Source organism: Paralichthys olivaceus, chromosome 4 (assembly GCF_024713975.1).
Source record: "Paralichthys olivaceus isolate ysfri-2021 chromosome 4, ASM2471397v2, whole genome shotgun sequence".
Taxonomy (NCBI): Eukaryota; Metazoa; Chordata; class Actinopteri; order Pleuronectiformes; family Paralichthyidae; genus Paralichthys; species Paralichthys olivaceus.
In genome coordinates, this window is record NC_091096.1 from 14,248,671 (window position 1) to 14,267,077 (window position 18,407).

General features: G+C 40.4%; 2 protein-coding genes across 4 annotated transcripts in view; both read left to right on the top strand.

The window, feature by feature from the left end:
- The window catches only part of sv2ca (synaptic vesicle glycoprotein 2Ca), a 29,038-nt gene extending 25,317 nt beyond the window's left edge, over positions 1-3,721 (top strand). For both annotated transcript variants that reach the window (XM_020101039.2, XM_020101040.2), the window contains exons 12-13: positions 203-362; positions 821-3,721. In XM_020101039.2, the coding sequence (XP_019956598.1) occupies positions 203-362; positions 821-1,004 (344 nt within the window). In that variant the 3' untranslated portion in view covers positions 1,005-3,721. The remainder of the gene's footprint in view (positions 1-202; positions 363-820) is intronic.
- A 1,319-nt stretch (positions 3,722-5,040) lies between these two features.
- iqgap2 (IQ motif containing GTPase activating protein 2) overlaps positions 5,041-18,407 on the top strand; it is a 30,180-nt gene continuing 16,813 nt past the window's right edge. For both annotated transcript variants that reach the window (XM_020100998.2, XM_020100999.2), the window contains exons 1-8: positions 5,041-5,348; positions 9,105-9,204; positions 13,709-13,865; positions 14,360-14,437; positions 14,984-15,060; positions 16,878-16,945; positions 17,375-17,488; positions 17,632-17,810. In XM_020100998.2, coding sequence (XP_019956557.1) covers positions 5,303-5,348; positions 9,105-9,204; positions 13,709-13,865; positions 14,360-14,437; positions 14,984-15,060; positions 16,878-16,945; positions 17,375-17,488; positions 17,632-17,810 — 819 coding nt within the window. In that variant the 5' untranslated portion in view covers positions 5,041-5,302. The remainder of the gene's footprint in view (positions 5,349-9,104; positions 9,205-13,708; positions 13,866-14,359; positions 14,438-14,983; positions 15,061-16,877; positions 16,946-17,374; positions 17,489-17,631; positions 17,811-18,407) is intronic.

The window sequence follows — 18,407 nt, forward strand, 5'->3', positions numbered from 1 at the left end:
GTTTGTGTGTGCACTTGAGTAATTGGTTTTCACATTGACTGTAGGATGCTGAAATAATTCATGCTATGGATGTAGCATCCATCACTAAGTATGAAGACATTTTCTATTATAGCTCCAATAATTTAGCTGAACATTAGTCAAATCAATGTCATATGCACCAACTCCTGCTCCTTCACTCTCTTTGTGTCTGTTTGTCCATCAGGTGGTTCCATGGTCCTGTCAGGCATCAGCTGTTTCTTCTTGTGGTTCGGCACCAGTGAGTCCATGATGATTTTCATGTTGTGCCTTTACAACGGCCTGAGCATCTCTGCCTGGAACTCCCTGGATGTGGTCACTACTGAGTCATTCCCTACTGTCAGGAGGTGAGGTGACTTATCATACACTGCGAGAAAAAATACTGGCAACTGCTGGAATAATTCAGTTAAAAAAATATAAACAACTTTAAATTACAACCTGTGCATTTAACTTTCCTTTTCTGTTGAATTAGCCCAATCATGCTTTCATTAAATATTTTCCTTGAGCTTTACATGCTAGAATGTAAAAATACTAAACAAATATGCCTACATGGTTTTATTGTAAAAACATCATTATAAATCTGTCGTTTAATTGAATTTTTCTGCAAGTTTTCCTCAAAGGCTAAAATAATTTAGTGATTCTTTTAGACTTGTAAAAAACATGTATATATATATATTTTTGCGTTTTTAAATGCTTATATATTTGTCTAAACCTTCCTATGCAGAAATTCATGATCATGCTTTGCACATATAAATATTTATTCTACTTGTCACCTCTTTCTGTCCCTGATTCCCTCTCTCCACAGAGGAACAGGCTTTGGGTTCTGCAACGCTCTGTGTAAGCTCGCAGCGGTCCTGGGGAACTTGATTTTCGGTTCACTCGTCGGCATTACCAAGGCCATCCCCATCCTCATGGCCTCGTCCGTGCTCGTCGGTGGAGGCCTGCTCGCACTCAGGTTGCCTGACACCAGGGAAAATGTTCTCATGTAACACCAGCGTGGCGTTCATTAGCTGGCTTAAAAAAACCTGGATCAAACCTGGGTGGATCTGAGAGGACGCTCAGGCAGCGTTGGGTAAGAAGTGCAAATTGCTTGGTTCATTTATATCTTCACACTTGTTATCCCATTTTGCCAATGTTCCCTCAGTGAAGCCAGATAACATCCCACCTTGTCCAAGTGTTATCATACAAGTAAACTCCTTCGATTCAGTGTAAGTTAATAATAAGCTCAGTCATTTTGTGAATGTATTATCTGGGAATTTGCACAGGTTTTGGCTCTGAGACTTTGTTGGAGTTTCAGTTTCAGTGACTCTTTGCACCTTCCAGCTGCAGTCGTGATCCTGCGCGCAGTCACTGCATGGTTAAAGCTCAAGGCTTTTAATATTGATACAGTCTTATTAAGACGAGCCAGATGGGGAGATAAGTGAAAAACAAGCTGTAATGAGCACAGCCAATCTGCTGCTTGACAACATCAGGAGTAGATGATCAGACAGAGCAGACACACGACACACCAGTATGACAGCTGGTTGCCCACAGGACCCACATGCACAGACAGTGTGCAGAAAGTCCCTGTGCTTGAATACATAAAAATCCACACATCTGACACTTTATGTACAAATACATATCTTAAAATAGACGGATAGTGTACATATACCTGTACTCTTTTCCCCCTACTCTATACTAACATCTTAATACACACACAACACTGCATTTGCTCAGACGTCTGCAAACCATTGAAAATTAATCGTAGTAGGACACCAAGCACTTTGCATTTCCTACCCAGCCAAGAATCAAAATGGCCATAATGAAAAACTGTATTTTCTTGTACCAATAACTGTCTAGTATGTTGAATCTGAAGATGTTTGTCTAATTTTCTGCTTTGCCGTTGTAAAAGTTGGAATTTTACTGATTTTATCCAAATATTGTTAGTGTGGGTCGTCTCTCACGTGTGTATTATTTGTACAAAGGCTCTCTGATGAGCTCTCCCTCTGAGTTTCGTTAGCTTTGTGTTGGATCTTGCTCGTGGCAGTGACATTCACATGTCATGTCATGCTGCTTCCTTTTTAAAAATACTGAATGGCCTTTTTTAAATGTGCCTCTCCTTAACTGGAGCAGTCTGCCCATACTCATGTGGTGTCCCGGGGATCCGAGGATCAGACAGAAACTGAAAAACAGAAGTGAATAGATCAAATACTCATGGTGGTTTTGTGAATATGTGTGGAATTTGTTAAGGTGTGAACCTCTTCTCCTTTATTAGTCATCCCCTTTTTATAAAGCTTTTATTTCTGTGGGAAAAACCTCCTCCCAAATAGTGACAGCATATAATAATATGATCAGATGGTTTAAGTTACCAACGCAAGACTATGAAGTAATAATGTAAATAACAACCAGGGCCACTTTGTGCCGCCCAGGATGAAAGTGTCTCCTAAGGAAACATTGGCTTTTTTTTTTTTACTTTGTCTTATTCAAATCATCTGGGCAAAAACCTGTTTCAATAATTGTTGTGAACAAAAGCAAAACTAGATGATTCATTTGATTTTTAAATAGGGAAAAAAACTTTTTTAACTTGCCATAATTGAACAATTGAAAACATGACCTACCTTGACCTGATGTATCCTGTCTTTCAACATTGGGACCTCAATTTATCATAGAGAGTGTTAAAAAATACCTCTAACCATTTAGTAATCTAATATGAGACAGATGAGATACATGCAGTCTTGTTTAATTTGTTTTTGTGGGTTCTATTTTCTGTGGCTATTAGCTGAATGGAGTTCCCCTGTGTTTCTGTGTTATTGCAGCATAGAGGTAGTTTCTTTCTCTGCAAACTGCTCTCAAGACTATTCCAAAAAAGAAAAGAAAAGGCTTCCAAACTGCTACTGTACACTTTCCATAAACAATTTCCATAAACCTATTGTTGTCACATATTTTTAGTTGGAAACACATAATGAGGTGTGCTGCTATTGTGCAATAGATATTTTTGACCATATGATTTTAATATTTTTGAAACAAAAGTATGACATACATTATGATTGAGGTATTTGTTTATTTTTTTCTCTATGTACTGTATTTATGTGTGTTTATGCGAGTGTGTGTAAGAATGAGAAAGCGAGGGTCCTGTATGTGAGTGTGGATGCATGAGTATAAATATTATGTACATATCAAAGCTGATATCGGTGAAGTTCTGGGTTAAATGTGTATAAAGTCCTTGATCGACTCATGTGTCTCCTGCTCTGTCCAAGTGATTAATCCATCTCCTGTATCTCTGTTGTACATCTCTGTGTGTCCTTGGCTAAAGTCCCTTCTCATCTGCTACTTTGTGTGTGTGCGCGTGTGTGTGCACCAACTTGCATGTATGTAAGAAAACTTCCATTATTTTGTGGTCAACTTTGCGTTATTACTGTAAATTTCGTCTGGCAGAAAATGATGGCAATATTAAGAGATTTGTTGAAGAAAAAATGTGAATGTATCACTCTGTTGATCCAGTTTATGGAGGTAATTAAGTGTATGTGGAGAATACAGTTGTGTGTTTTATTGTATGCCAGTCATAGGATGACTGAGCTGTATGTTCAGAGGTCTGTAAGTGTGGAAAGAAATATTTGCCAAATGATGCTCTGTGAATAATGTTTAAAACTGGAAAGGCAGGGATAGCAGACTGTGCTGCACATATACAATAATATATATACAATAAAAGCTATGTTCTCTAGCAGAACTATGCTGTGCTTCTGTTCATTTTACACATTACATTACTGCACGTGTTTAAAGACATTTAAGCAAGATGGAGTCCGAAATTTCATTTCCTTTTGTTCTCTACTTACGTTAGCCAACTTATTTGGTGTGAATACAACTATTGCAGTAAAACAGTATAATATAAAGCAACTGTTAAAAAAAATGTTATCTTCGTAAAGGTAATTCAGTTTTGCTGAAACTGTTGTGCTTCAGTATTGTGTTTCCAAAATTGATTCTATATGTGTGAATAGATAATGTGGGACACCCCTCTGTGTACTTGAGGGATACATGCAGAGAAACACTCACTGATGCTGCCATCTAGTGTCTGAAAATTGCTATTATATATATAGATATAGATATACATACATATATAATAGCAATTCTATTCTATTCTTGTATATATGCCTATTATTATAATTTTTATTATCTCACGATTGATAAATATATTTTTAAACTTGATTTCCCAACCTGGTTGCTAGTTTAAGAATATATTTTGCAGAATATATATTGGTAAATAATATTTATTTGTAGCAAGTATTTTATTTTATTAAGTATATTTCAGAATTCATTTTAAGTCTTTATTATTCTAAGTCCCGTTCTAGACTTGCATAAAAGTACGTTTCAGGTCTTTTGACACCATATGTGCCCTGCTCACCATTCCACATTCCAGGCTTAGGACCAGAGGTGACTTTTCTGTCAGGGCTCCCTTTCATTAATACAACCTCCCTGAGGAGATCCGCCTGGCAAACTTCTTCTCTTTTAAATCTCTCTTACAGACACATTTTCATAGTTTTATGCTTTCTCCTAGTTCTGGACCTAGTCTACGCAGACAACAACGGCTGCATCCTTCGGCTGCATAGAACCGCGCTGGCCGAATCGAAATGAGACGGTCTGGTCTGCCTATTCTGTCACTGGGTTGTCACCGCAATTACCTATTTGAAAAACAGTTCTTCACTGAAATGCAAGGAATGACTCATGGGATATGTTGGGCCTGCGAAGGACCCAGCAGGTGGCCCCTCCGTTGCGCGGGGAGGTGGAAGGACACATTTAGAGGAGTCTTCAAATTGGGATGGTCTACAAAGGTGGCCCAAGAATTGTGGAACGGCTCATATGCAGTCTGGTATACGGTCTGACTGACACTTTATGAGGGGCACCACAAAGCAATTACGCCTGGGGCACCCAAATGGCTAGCAGCGGCCCTGGCGGTGGTCGCCTCTCCACCCCCGGTGAAAGCAGCGTGCTCCACCTTTTGACCAGCAGGTGGCGCGAGGTGCCAAATCTCCAGCTCCTGTCCCGTCAATCATTTCGCCTCAGATAAGGAGCCCGGGGAGCCGCGGAGGAGCAGAGCCCGAAGAGAGAGCGCCACAGCGTGGGGGTAGTCTGCCAGTGACAGTCGGGTCGCTTCCACATGTAACCTGTAAAAGGTCAGTGTCAGTCACTGTCTCCTCCTCGACACACCCGGGGAGGCGCGGCGCTCTGCGGGCGGTAACGTCAGTTAGCTCGTCGGCTGAAGCGCGCTCCAGTTCAGACGAGTTCACACGAGTGGAGGAGGAAACGAGGCAGGATGCACCATGAAGAAACCGCCACTGTACAAAAGCCTCGCTATGGAAGTAAGTACCACGGTTCTCTGACGGGGTTTTATCCAGCTCACGCGGCGGTAACGGCCACGGGGAGTTTTAAACACAGGCTAACGGGAGTTGGTGGGGCCATCCCCGGGATGTTTGATCAGCAGCAGGTGGTTCAGCTCCAGCTGAGCAGCGGGGCACCGTCAGTAGGTGTGGCAGAACATGAATGTGGTCAGAGTTTACAAACTACAACATGAAGAGGTTATGGATGAATGTCCACCTCACTTGTTTTATTAAAGCTGTGGAATAGTTTGGTTTCCACGTTGTTAAACTCCTGAACTGCGCCTTTTCATTTTAACACTGTGTCTTATCATCTATTTATTTAATGGTGGCGTATCAGCCTGTCTACACATTTGGCATTTTCTCATAGGTTAACCATTAACTTGGGATCCTGCTGATGCTGTGGAGAAATCTAGAACTTGGCTCCATTAGTATGCCAGGAATGTACGTGAGCAAGGTGATATAAAAGAAACACATTTTCTAAGTCAATGCTTCGCTGAGTAAAGGTGCACTGGAGATATCCTGTCACTGGAAATCATTCATGGGCAAGGTCCAACTTTTAAGAGATAACACCAATCAATGATGTCATCAGTTTTGTAAAGACTCAAAGAAAAGTTGGACCCAAAAAGCTCTTCTGTTTGCTGCCCCTTAGATGCAGCCTAAAAGCCTTGGATTGTTTTCCCCGGTTGGCCTCCCCAAACGTTAGGTAGAAAAACGCTGCGGCTAAAAGACAAACAGTGAGTCATAATCATAGAGCCCGTAGCTCTGGCTCGTGACAAATGACATGATCAACAAAGGCAACAAATGCATCCCGAGGGTTAAATATAAGGCTCAGTTCAAGTGGCTCCTCCAGGAAGTGTGTATGTGTGCGAGTCAGCAGATGTTGTGTGTAATGGCTGCTCTGGCCTCTGAGATCAATGTTCATTCATACAGATTTGTAACCATGTCAGCCGCACAGCTGGACTGCTGATATGTGGTTGGAGGGCCAGATACAGTGCTCATGAGGGGTTAGGGGCATTGAGCACTTTTACAGGAACGCCACCGTACTAATACTTTGAGGTTTTGCTCACAAAAACAGCCTCCATTCTTTGTGGCACGGATTCCACAAGGTGTTTGAGATTTTGCTCCATGGGCATCTCCATTATTGCGCCTCCTGCAGATTTGTCAGCTGCACAGTCATGCTGCCCATCTTTCACTCCACTACATCCCAAAAGTGCCCTATTGGAATCAGATGTGGTGACTGAGGGAGGCCACTGAAGCACAGTAAAATCACTGTCACGTTCACAAGACCAGTTAGAGTTGAATCCAAATTCTGATCATCTGTGTGCCTTAGAAGCACAGTCTAGTCAATCACGTGATTTGCTGATTCGATGAGTAATCAGGTGTAAAGGTGTTTTTTAGTGAAGTGCTACATGAGTGCATATCCAAGTATTATACACTAATTTGTCAGTTTATTGGGTATGCAGCTAAAACCTGTGCTTTGAAAAACATCAGTCCGGCAGTAAACCCTACATCCTTGACTGTTATAATGTCCCATTTCTACTTAAACTGTCTGAAAGAGGAGTTGATTCCATTTAATCATCATTTTTGAGGCAGCAGTTCCTTTTGGAGTTGAAACACTGTTTTTTTTAATTCTTTCGTCAGGCCCATATTCAGTATATTAGTGAGGGTACGCTAAGAGCTAGGCCTAATGCAATAAAGATGAGCTGCAACACAAACTCCATCCTCAGAAGTGATCGTACAGTTATAACAACTTGTAACAATTTCAGTAAAGATGGAAAATTGTAACCTTCATGAACGTAGGATTTGTTGCATTAGTTTAGCTGGGTGTACCTAATAAACTGCCAAGTGAGTGCATGTGTCAAGCCTGTATTGAGACCTTGTGAACGGATGCAGGTGGCTGATGAATAGACAGAGTTTAATGGAGAGTGCTTGAGAGCTTTAAAACCCCATAGAGGCTTCATGAACAGAATATACGTCCCACAGGGAAATGTTTTGGACTCTGCACTGCCAATACAATAAATACAATAAAGGATTTGCAGGCATAACATGCTACAAATGACATGACTCCACTAAGTAATTGAAGCACAGTTCAGCATTACAGAGCTGCAACTCTAAAGCTACCCTTGTAGCACTGGGATTATATTGTTTAAGCTGATCCATCAACAGGTTTAACAGGTTTAACTTAAAGGGATAGTTCCCTGAAAAATTAGAATTCACTAATTACCTACTCACTATGCAGATGGAGGAGTGAGTGAAGTGTTTGAGTTCACAAAACACTTTTGCAGTCTCAGGGGTAAACAGGGATGCAGCCAAATCCAATACAAATAACTGGTGACACCTTCTTCAGAAAACAGAAAAAAACATAACATGCCTCCATACTGCTTGTGTGGTGTTGTCCAAGTATCTGGAAGCCCAGACTGTCATATTTGTCTCAAACCACCATCATTTACACTGTGTTTTTCGACCCCTGAGACTCCAAAAGTATTTATGGACTCATCCACCCCTCCTTCACCATAGTGGTGAGTAGATAATGAGTACTTTTTCCCATTTCAGTGCACTGTCCCCTTCAGGTTTGAATTCATGTCACATGTGGACAAAAGATAAATTGACTCTTTTGTGTTTTTGCATGAATCTTTGCAGTATCTGCATTATTCAATGTTATTCGAGATCCCATCCTTAAAAGTAAAAACCAAAATGTCAGATGCTGGTCTATAACTCAAGACAAAGCTTTGGGTCCAGTTTGAGAAAGTTCTGTTTTTAAAACTGAGCAGACTTGTCCCTTCACTCAGCCAGAAATAAAGAGATTTGATTGGATTAGAGGGGTAAGAAGTATTTTGAGGGGTGGTTGGATCTCATTAAGTTGCAGGTAAAGGTCAACTCTCAGCAGAAGTCACTTACTGTATGCGCCCCACTACGATATTTCGAGCATTTCATTTCCCACATAAAGTTGCTCAGTGGAGCATGTGTTGGAGGATAATGTCTGAGGGGTTATCAAACTCTTAGAAAATAAATTAGATCCCCCTCTATAACAATAAATACTCTCTTAGTCTGATGTGTTGGGTTGTTCTGTGCACTCTTTAACAAGATGAAACTACAGTATCAAACTCAGATGAATGGATTTTCTGCATTAAACCTATCAATTTGACTGGTCTACTGTACCTTACACCATATCTGTACCAGTACACTTCCTATGCTAAGCATCAGCAAAATAATTGAACATTTTAGATGCCTCAGCTTACAATGAACTTTTAATGTTGGTCTAGTTACCAAATTATTTTGAGGAAAAAAAACATTGGTGGTGAGGTAAATTTGTACAATGGATAAATAAGCTGTGTTATGTTTAAGATAACTTACTCTGTATATCTGATTCTTGAAATTGCACTGGCAGATCCTCTTATTGAAGTGATCTGTCCTAAGATCAATCCTTCTGAAAACTAGAAGTGCACTCAGTAGAGCGTACCTCTGCCAAGGCCCGACAGTTCCCTTAAATTTAAACGAGCCTTTTAGCTAAGAACATTCCCTACATTCTCTGCTACACATTGGTAGTTAGCCATTTGTTACCATACAGAAGCTTGAAAGAAGCATACCTTTAATTCCTCGATCATGCCCAAACTCTCCTTGGTGAAGGTATTTTACATTTTTAATATTTCACCAAGCCTTACTTTTACCTGTAATAATATTTATTAAACATAAGGCCTCAGCATATTGGAAAATTATGACATGATGATTTTCTTTCAGCCATTCAGGATGATGAGAGGCTGTCAGCAGAGGAGATGGATGAGAGGAGACGACAGAATATCGCCTATGAGTACCTGTGTCACCTGGAGGAGGCCAAAAGGTAAGACGTGAGGCGACACAAGGAGCTGACAGGAATGTGGGAGGGAGGGATGAAGGGAAAAAACCTTGCAGATAAGAGCAGCTTAATGGCACATGCTGACTAAAGCCAACCACTTTCTTTTAGGTTGTTTACTCTGCCACATCTCGGAGCTCATCGGAATTAACACTGGGTGTGCTCTTGAGTCAGGCACTTCATGGTTTCTTTCATGTTTGATTATCAAGAACAGTTTCACATTACAAGTTTGCGTTTGAACATTGTTATGCAGATATTAAAACTGCAGGACGTGTTTGAGAAATTAAGTGATGGAGAGAAAGTGAGGGGAGTGTGGATAGATAAGGGAACAAAGCAGTGTGTTATTAAAATGTTTGCAGTAGCATGGAGCTGTAATGAGATGACATGGTGCTGTAAGCATTGTGTGTGATTACAACACAAGAGGTGCTGACTGTGTGTGGCTCTCTTTCCATCACGCTCTTAAAGGTTCAGTGTGTAGACTATAGTGACATCTAGTAGTGAAGTTGCAGCTGAATATCCCTCAGCTCACCCTCCCCTTCCATACATGACAGAGAACCTGTGCATCCTTCAGTTGTCATAAAAACTCAAAAAGTATTTCGTTTGTCCAGTCTGGGCTGCTGTAAAAAAACATGGCGGCCTCCACAGAGAGAACCAGCTCCCGATGTAAATATAGAGTATTTATATATAAAGGTCTCATTCTAGGGTAGGGGAATAACAATTTGTAGTAATTCTAAAGATTTGATGAAGGATTGAGGTGCCTAAGCAAAACTAAAACATGCTTAAAAGAAACCACTTCCTGTCATGTACAGCAGGGCATCCACTTGAACTCACAGAAACAGGAAGTAAGACCGTGTCTATTTTAACACAGAGATTTTGTCACTGCCCCTCCCTGTCATGAAGAGATTATTTCCCAGGATGGAATATTTATGCTCAAATCCCTTTTAGCATGTGGTAGTTTAGTGGTGATTCTACAAGATTACTGTTTGACAACCAAACATGCACTTTGACTCTTTAAAGACTGTTTGAATAGCCTACATCATCTGCTTATGTCACAGGATAATAAGGGTCTACAAGGGCAGTCAGGCTAGACTAAGCACAGATTCAGTCATCCATCATACAGTAACTAGGCCACACCTAGATTATGACACATTTGTCTTGGAGTTGTGTGCTGGTAAAAGTTTACTGGAAGAGCTGAACTGCTTACTTTACAGTTTAGAGAACAGTAAGACACTGGTAAACCTCAAAATGGCCACTATTTTACTCTCGTGCACACACTTTCACTTTCTGGCTTTCTGTTACACCACCCTAGTTCCACTGACTTCTGCCTCACTCCTGTTAATTGTGCAATGGAGCCTCTATTCTGGGAAAGGTGTCACATTAGATTAGGATTAAGACAGAAGTCTAATGAAGCTGTTGTCCACAGAGAGCATGCAGTGGATTAGGTCCTGCTCTCTGGGGTCAGGAGTCAGCAGTCACCGAAACCAGGTAGCCTTGAGGAAGCAACTCTCTGGCGTACATCTGAGTTATGATTTTAGAAGAAGAAATTATTTAATCCCCAACTCCAGAACTTTGGTAGCGACAAATGTTTGAAAACCCCATTTTCCATTCAAATTGAATTATATTTAACATGGAAATATAAAACTGTTTATCAGGTTGTTAAACTCTCACACACACACACACGCACACACACACGCACACACACACACACACACACACACACACACACACACACACACACACACACACACACACACACACACAGACACACACACACACTGTAATCAGACTTTGAACCCTCACTGGAGAGTAAACAGTTCCTGACTTACACTAGTAGCTTTTTTGGATCCTGACCATTTTGGTTTTGCTTAGATACAGGTCCACTCCTGGGCTATGTTGAGCTGGGAATGACTAATTTTTGAAGACACCCTGTCCCACAACACACTAAGTCTCTCTCTTTGCACACTCAGAGGCACATGCACAAATACCAACTCATGATCAGCATGACTAAGCTAGATGACGCAAGAACAAACTCTTTGTAGACAGAAATACTGTAGCTAAAAACAAAGGAATGTAGTTTACTAAAGATGTGTTGAGATGTGACAAACTTTAAGTCCTGTAGTCCAGAGAGCTGTGTTGTGTTGAGCCTGGTGGGCCACAGACTGGACAATGACAGGAAGGCCTACTTTAGGGTTGTAAACAGGACTATACCCTGTCCTGCATCAGGAGACAAATTCCCCCAGCATTGTTTTAAGTACAGGAAGTGAAGCTCTGTTACCCATGCAGGATGTAACTTTTCACTAATGTTTTCATGTTCCCGCCCACAATGTTTGTGCTGTCTTTTTTTTATCAGGTGTGGTTTTTTCCTCCCTCTGCAATCATCTGCATTTGCTCTCCATTGAAATATGTCTGCATCTCTACTTTGGGGGGTGTGTTTGTGTGTGTAACCTCTTTAGGACCTTTTCCAGCATAAACACTGACCTTGTCAGGAACAGTAGACCTCATGGGGACCAATGCCTGGTCCTAATGAGGACACCATTCCTGAGGTCCTGATTAACGTTAGGGGTATGATGTGAATTGTAGTTAGGTTAAGGTTTGGTATTCATGGTTAAGGATAAGGTTTTTGGTTAGCCTGTTCTGACTGGAAGTCTATAGCTGCCCAAAGAGTGTATGAGAGAGAGGACCCTGTGTCTGTATCCGTTTAGTAGTCATTCATCCACAAATGGGCTTTTCCTGTCCACCAACATTGTGTGGTTGTTGAAGGTTAATTGATGCATCATTATGGTGATGCTACAATAGAATCTGCTTGATGTCATGCCCAGAAATGCCTACTCAACATCAGTGATGGTCATTAGATTTGGAAAGAGAGCATGTGCCTGGTAATCTTAACCATACCAGTAATTGACTAAGAAAATCATGCTTAAATTAGTGTTATTATGTTAAACCAACGAACAGGTTTCAATCTGTGGTGAAGTGCTAGAGACATATGAAATGTCTTGAACTTTGATCCCTGACTCGTAAAAAATGTATTTCATGTGGAGAAATAATAATATTTTGTTGACTTGTGTTCTTACGTTATCCGAATTACAGGATGTTTCATTTTGGTCGCCTTTTAATTGCTTCATATCTGCTTTACCCTTGGCTTTGCCCATCTCTCCTGTAACTTCTAGGACAAATTACATTAGACAAAGAAAGACATGCTGCTAGCCATTTTTTACTATCCATTTTAGAAAACACTTAAGTATGATCTAGGTTTTCTTCTTGCATCAGCTGACGCAATTGGTTTCGCACATGCTTTATCCTTTAAGGGGCCACACCCACTCACCTCACTGGGTTTATATTGACAGTACATGATGTGTTGTGGTTATCCTTAATGTGCTGACACTTATTTTGGGAGCGTGTATCTGTAGCACCCACATGTCCTTAATTAACCCAAACATGGAGTCTGTTGGCCTGCATGTGGGAAGGTACGCTTTATTGCTTTAAGGCTAAAAGTAGGCAGGAGTTGCTGGTACTAATGAAACTCATAAATGAAACATAAACAAACAATATCACTGAGCACTGCACACCTTTACAAAAGATTAAACTGTACAATGACGAGCGTCACTTTTTTTCATTTCAGTGTGCAACAATCAGGACTGAGGTGTGATCGAAGTAATAAATATGGTGTCACACATCCAGGCAGTAAGATAATGTGTAACAGATTTTCAGGCCATAATGATTCACAGTGCTCACAAATCATTCACTAGCTCTTAGGAATGTATTTTTCCTAAGATCTCAGGGGAATCATCTAGCACAGGCTGCAGCTCTGAAGTCACGATTCAACCTGCCAAAGGGACATGACATCAGTAAGAAAGATGGTCAACATGATTCAACATAAACTGAATATTCTCTGTTCGATTTTTACTTTTCAAACGTCTCTGATTCACTTGAACTCACAATGTTGAAGTGAAACTCAATAACCTTTGCCATTGATATATTAAGACTCTAGTTTCAATGATAAATAGCTCAATTTAATCATCTTTAACCTGAAATTGTAACTTCACATGGTTTTATACTGCAATTCTGTCCACAGCCCCCTTCCCAAGGCATGCTGGGAACAGTGTTAGTGTTGCCTGTAACAATGCCCAGTTCTGTCAGGCGAACACATACTTAGTCACTTTGTTTAACCAGAAACCTGTCAGTTAACTGTTGCAGCAAAAGCATCAGTGTGTAATGAATAAATACTACACGACTGGTGCCAGTTAGATGAAAGCCAGGCAAAGATCTCAGGTGCCAGGGTAAACACGCTAGACAGGGTGTTTTGAATGAATAGCATAACATGGTATTAATTATTAGAAAGAAGCACAACTGAGCATGAAAACTTAATGCCCTGGAGATTTTAGTTTCTTAGACAATGATAACTGTACTACCTAATGAAAATACATATATTTTTACATTAGCTGATTATGAAAATCATTAGCCTGGCCTGAGGTCGATGTTTGTGTCCTTGCAGGTGGATGGAAGCCTGCCTAGAGGAGGACTTACCTGCTACCACAGAATTGGAAGAAAGGCTGAGGAATGGCGTTTATCTGGGAAAACTCGCCAATTTCTTTGCACCCAAGATGGTGTCGGAGAAAAAGATCTATGACAGAGATCAGGCCCATTATAAGGCAAGTCTCCATCTTTTTGCAGTTAAATAATTTCCATCTTCCCTCTTGAGGTAAGGTCCCAATACTTTTGTATTCAGCACTAGTCTGTTTCCAGATCTTTAAGGCATTTCGTGACAGTTTAAAAAGTTTTACATTAGAAGGGAGAAATGTGGCAGGCTAGAGTTTGGACTTCACTGTAACACACAGCTTTGGTTTTCAAGAAAAGGACAAAAATGGCCTGACTTTGAGCTTATTTTTCCTCCTTGAATTTTAAACAATACTTATCAGATGTTGTAATCAGTTTGGTTATTCAGTAGGGGGATGGTTGTAAGTGAGCCAGATCAACTGTTGCATGTGTTTTACATTCATTCATGACAAGATTGCTTTTCTGTAATTATTATTATATATTGTAAATAATCATGTCAAACCTTTTGTTATTATCAGTAGTGGAACATGAACCATCTCTTTGCAGTTCATCATGTTAATGTTGCCATATTTCTCATTTTCATCTCCAGAGCAAAGGGCTGCACTTCAGACACACTGACAACACAGTGCAATGGCTCAGAGCTATGGAGTCAGTGGGCCTCCCCAAGGTAAACCCTTACTGATGCACATCATCAAACAATCACAAAAAAATATATAGCATAAATACCCATTGAGCCTGATTTCCCCTTAAGAGATGGTAGCTTTTGTTACAGACTAGGGTTGAGTACTGTTCACATTTGAACTGATGCCTGGAATCCAGTACTGGTACCTAACTGTACTTTTTTCAGTACTTTACTCTCTCTATATCAAAAAAAATGTCCGACAATGTTTTTTCCTGCATAGAGAAAGACACACACACACACACACACATACACACACACTCACTCCACTGCTCACTTTACAGTTTACCTGTGGGAAGTTTGTACTCCTCAATAATTATGTTAGAGATTTGTGTCGATTCAGCTTTACATATTAAGTATTTGATATACTGCTGTTGCCTGGGATTACGTTATAATATACATGTTAGTATCATTGCATGAAGGACAGTATTATTAGTGATGGATTGTGTGCTCCTGTTCAGTTACTGTAGAATAGAGTGTCAAGACCCTGATGAAAGAAGAGTGACTGAATTCTATTGTGGTTTTTACTTTCAGATATTCTATCCTGAAACGACAGATGTGTATGATCGCAAAAACATGCCCAAGGTGGTATACTGCATACATGCACTTAGGTAAGTCTAAACGGATAGAAACCTAGTGATTTTTCACTTTGCAGCTCTTATGCATGTCTCCCTTCTGACAGTAAAATTGCCCCCCCATCTCGAAAATCTTTTGTTTGCTCGATGGCAGAGTCGCTTTTTCCTGAAGGTGCCACACCTGAATATCAAATGTAGCTTCACTTCTGAGAAAGAAATGAAAACCAGTGGACTAAACTGCTATTGTTTGTAGATGACCTAAAGGCCAAGTGCTGCTATCTGGGAGCTACACTAAAACCATGACCTGTCAAATGTTTTATTTCATTTTACTCAATGGTTATGTTAGACTCATTTGACTTTCAAGGTTATTTTGCTTTGCACAGAGTCATGTATTAAGTTACAGAGTGAGGGCTGCTCATATGTAGTATGACAAATGTGTGGAAGTGCTTACTCCAAGATTTTGTATTACTCTCTCTCGAGTTCAGACACGGTTCAACCTCTCATGTATTTGTCAAGAGGAGAAGTAGTGTTAAGCAGTGATATGAAACAAGAACTGGAAAATGTTATTCCTTTTTCACAATTTCACATGTTTCCATTGTCTGGTTGCTCAAACAGATATGCTGTCATTCACAACTATTTTAATGTCTGCTACTCAAGTTGGTTTTAGTGGTTGAACATACACAGCATGTAAGCATGGGCTTTCTGTCAAATCAAATATGTTTCAGTGGTCAACTCTTTACTTTTAGTTTCACATCAAAGGGTAAATTCTTTGTGTGAAAAACTCAGTTTTGTTGTACATGGTTAGCTTGAGCATTAAGTCATTGCTTTTTCAGATTAGATAACTTGGAATGCACTAAAGTCAGTTTTATCTGTCTGACCCTTTCAGTGAGCCACACACAGACCGAGGGAGTGGTTATGTGAGCTCCTTGGATTGTTTTCTCTGTTTTAGTCTTTTGGTCAGGTCCTGAGAGAATTGGTTTCCTTCCCTCCTTATGCACACACGTGCTCTTCCTTCCTACGAGTCCAGCGTAAGTCCCACAAGACCTAGTGAATACTCTGCGTCCCTGGGTACAAACAAATGTAGACATGGAGGCAAGCAGTGGATGCTCATTAAGTCTGGTGGAAAATTGAAAAGGGAACAAAGTCTAACAGGGAAAGGACATAGCTTCTTCTGACAAAGTGAGACACAGAGCTCAATTTGTATTTAAAATGAAGAGGAAAAATGAAAAACAAGGGGGATCCACAGCGTTGAGAGAATGTTGCTCCAAGCCAGTTAGCTGATTGCCTCTAACTGTGGCTTGTCATCGGCCACCTTCATTAACCCCAGTCAGCTGTTGCTGTGTTTGTATCTCAGACTAAATCAGCTGCCTGCATGTTAAAATGTTACTTTGCATGGGCAGAGTTTAGATAGTCGTCCAAAGCCCCCTGTGTCTGAAGGACAGAGTGCATTTCATGTTTACACTGTGACCAAAGTGCAGAATCGCCGGCCTCTACAACTGTTGTGTTGGTGCCAGACCTGCCTTGAATATCTATAATTCATCACCACTTATCAGATACCTGCGGCAAGATGAAAATTTGATGAGGTTTCCAGTCACCTGCTTGATGAAATAGTTGCTCAGTTGATGACAGTTGTGAGATAGTGCTTGTTGTAACCTGAGTCAACACTGCCCCACTGTGGTGATAGTGGGACACAACATAGGGACGAGCCATCAGGCGTAATCACAATCTTGAGATGACAAATAAAAATAGATCAAGAGTTTTGGTTCCATGGTATCAGACTGAAACTACAAATGTTTCAAACGTTTAACTGCTTTATTCTTTTGTATAAACCCTTGCCCCGTGTTTTATTTCAGCTTGTATTTGTACAAACTGGGCATTGCACCACAGATCCAGGACCTTTTGGGTAAAGTGGTCTTTACAGGTAGGATCTGTTGCAATCACTATACACGCATGTTGCCTTTGGTCTTTAAGAAACCCTTATTATGTACACACTCCTTGTTTTGCATGTCTCTCAAGCATTTTACATTGTAAGGGGATTTGTTTATACATATTGTAATAAGATGTTTAAATTGTCTAACACTTCAGATAAATATAAAATAATACTCAATAGGACACAGGAACAACCAAGCTTCAAAGCCTCTGACCCTTGATTGTCCTGAATAAGCCTCTGTGTAAACTCATATTCAAATCAAAGTATTTATTATTTGGATATTTGTAGTTTGACATTTGGCTTCTGACAGAGAGTAAAATGTTTTGAGAATTATGATTCTTGCATGCAGTATATTTTAACCATTATTTAACCATATTTAGCCTGTAATTCTCCTGCCATTAATGAATATCTGACCTCCAGAGGAGGAGATCAGTAACATGAGGAGTGAGCTGGAGAAGTATGGTATTCAGATGCCAACCTTCAGTAAGATTGGAGGTATCCTGGCCAACGAGCTCTCAGTAGACGAAGCTGCCTGTAAGTCCTCTGACCATTTCAACTAGATATTTTATTACTGTTTTAACAGAGACCTCTAAAGATGAACTGTTGGCATCTTAAATAGTAAAAATAATTTTCTGTTGTTTCCCAATGTCTGTTTGGCCAACACTCTTTATCTTAAGTACATGCTGCTGTGATTGCCATCAATGAGGCGATTGACAGAGGTCAGGCATCTGTGACGATGGGAGCCCTAAATAATCCCAATGCAATGCTGAGGAACCTCCAGGAAGCTCTAGCCCAGGACTACCATGATGCACTGAGCCAGACGAAGGCTCACAAACAGGATCAGTCCTCAGGGAGGGTGAGAAGTCTATCAAACTCCTTAGTTATCTCTATAGTTTGTCTGTCATTATTGTGTTACTATAATTACAGGTAATATAATTATTACAGGTTGGATGTAATGTTATCTATATCAAAGTCTAGTCTCATGTCGTATGTTGACCTATTCAGGTAGACTACCAACTCATACTGAGCCTCCCGTGTTGCTGTGAAAATATTACCACTGAACTAAAACTGCAACTACCAGAATATTTGAAATGTATTATTGGTAATCTTCAAAAACATTTTAAGGGACGCAAAAATATTTTTTGAATTTGACTTAAACAGGTGTTCTCTAAATAAAGTGTACAGAGGGCTATAGTAACTGTGGAGGACCCAGCGCTGAGGTCTGAAAGGGGTTGCATACACTGACTCACCCCTGTTGCCTTGCCAGCACATTCCAGTGGCTGCAGTGTCAGCTGTACTTCACCAACGCTAACCCTCCACATCATCTGGCATCTCGCCTCCCATTCTTCTAACAAATACTGTAAAAACATTTCCATTCATTCACTTGAATGTGATATGATGCAACCCCATGAGTATTAATGGGGAAAAATGTATTTGAGCAAGTGCAAATTAA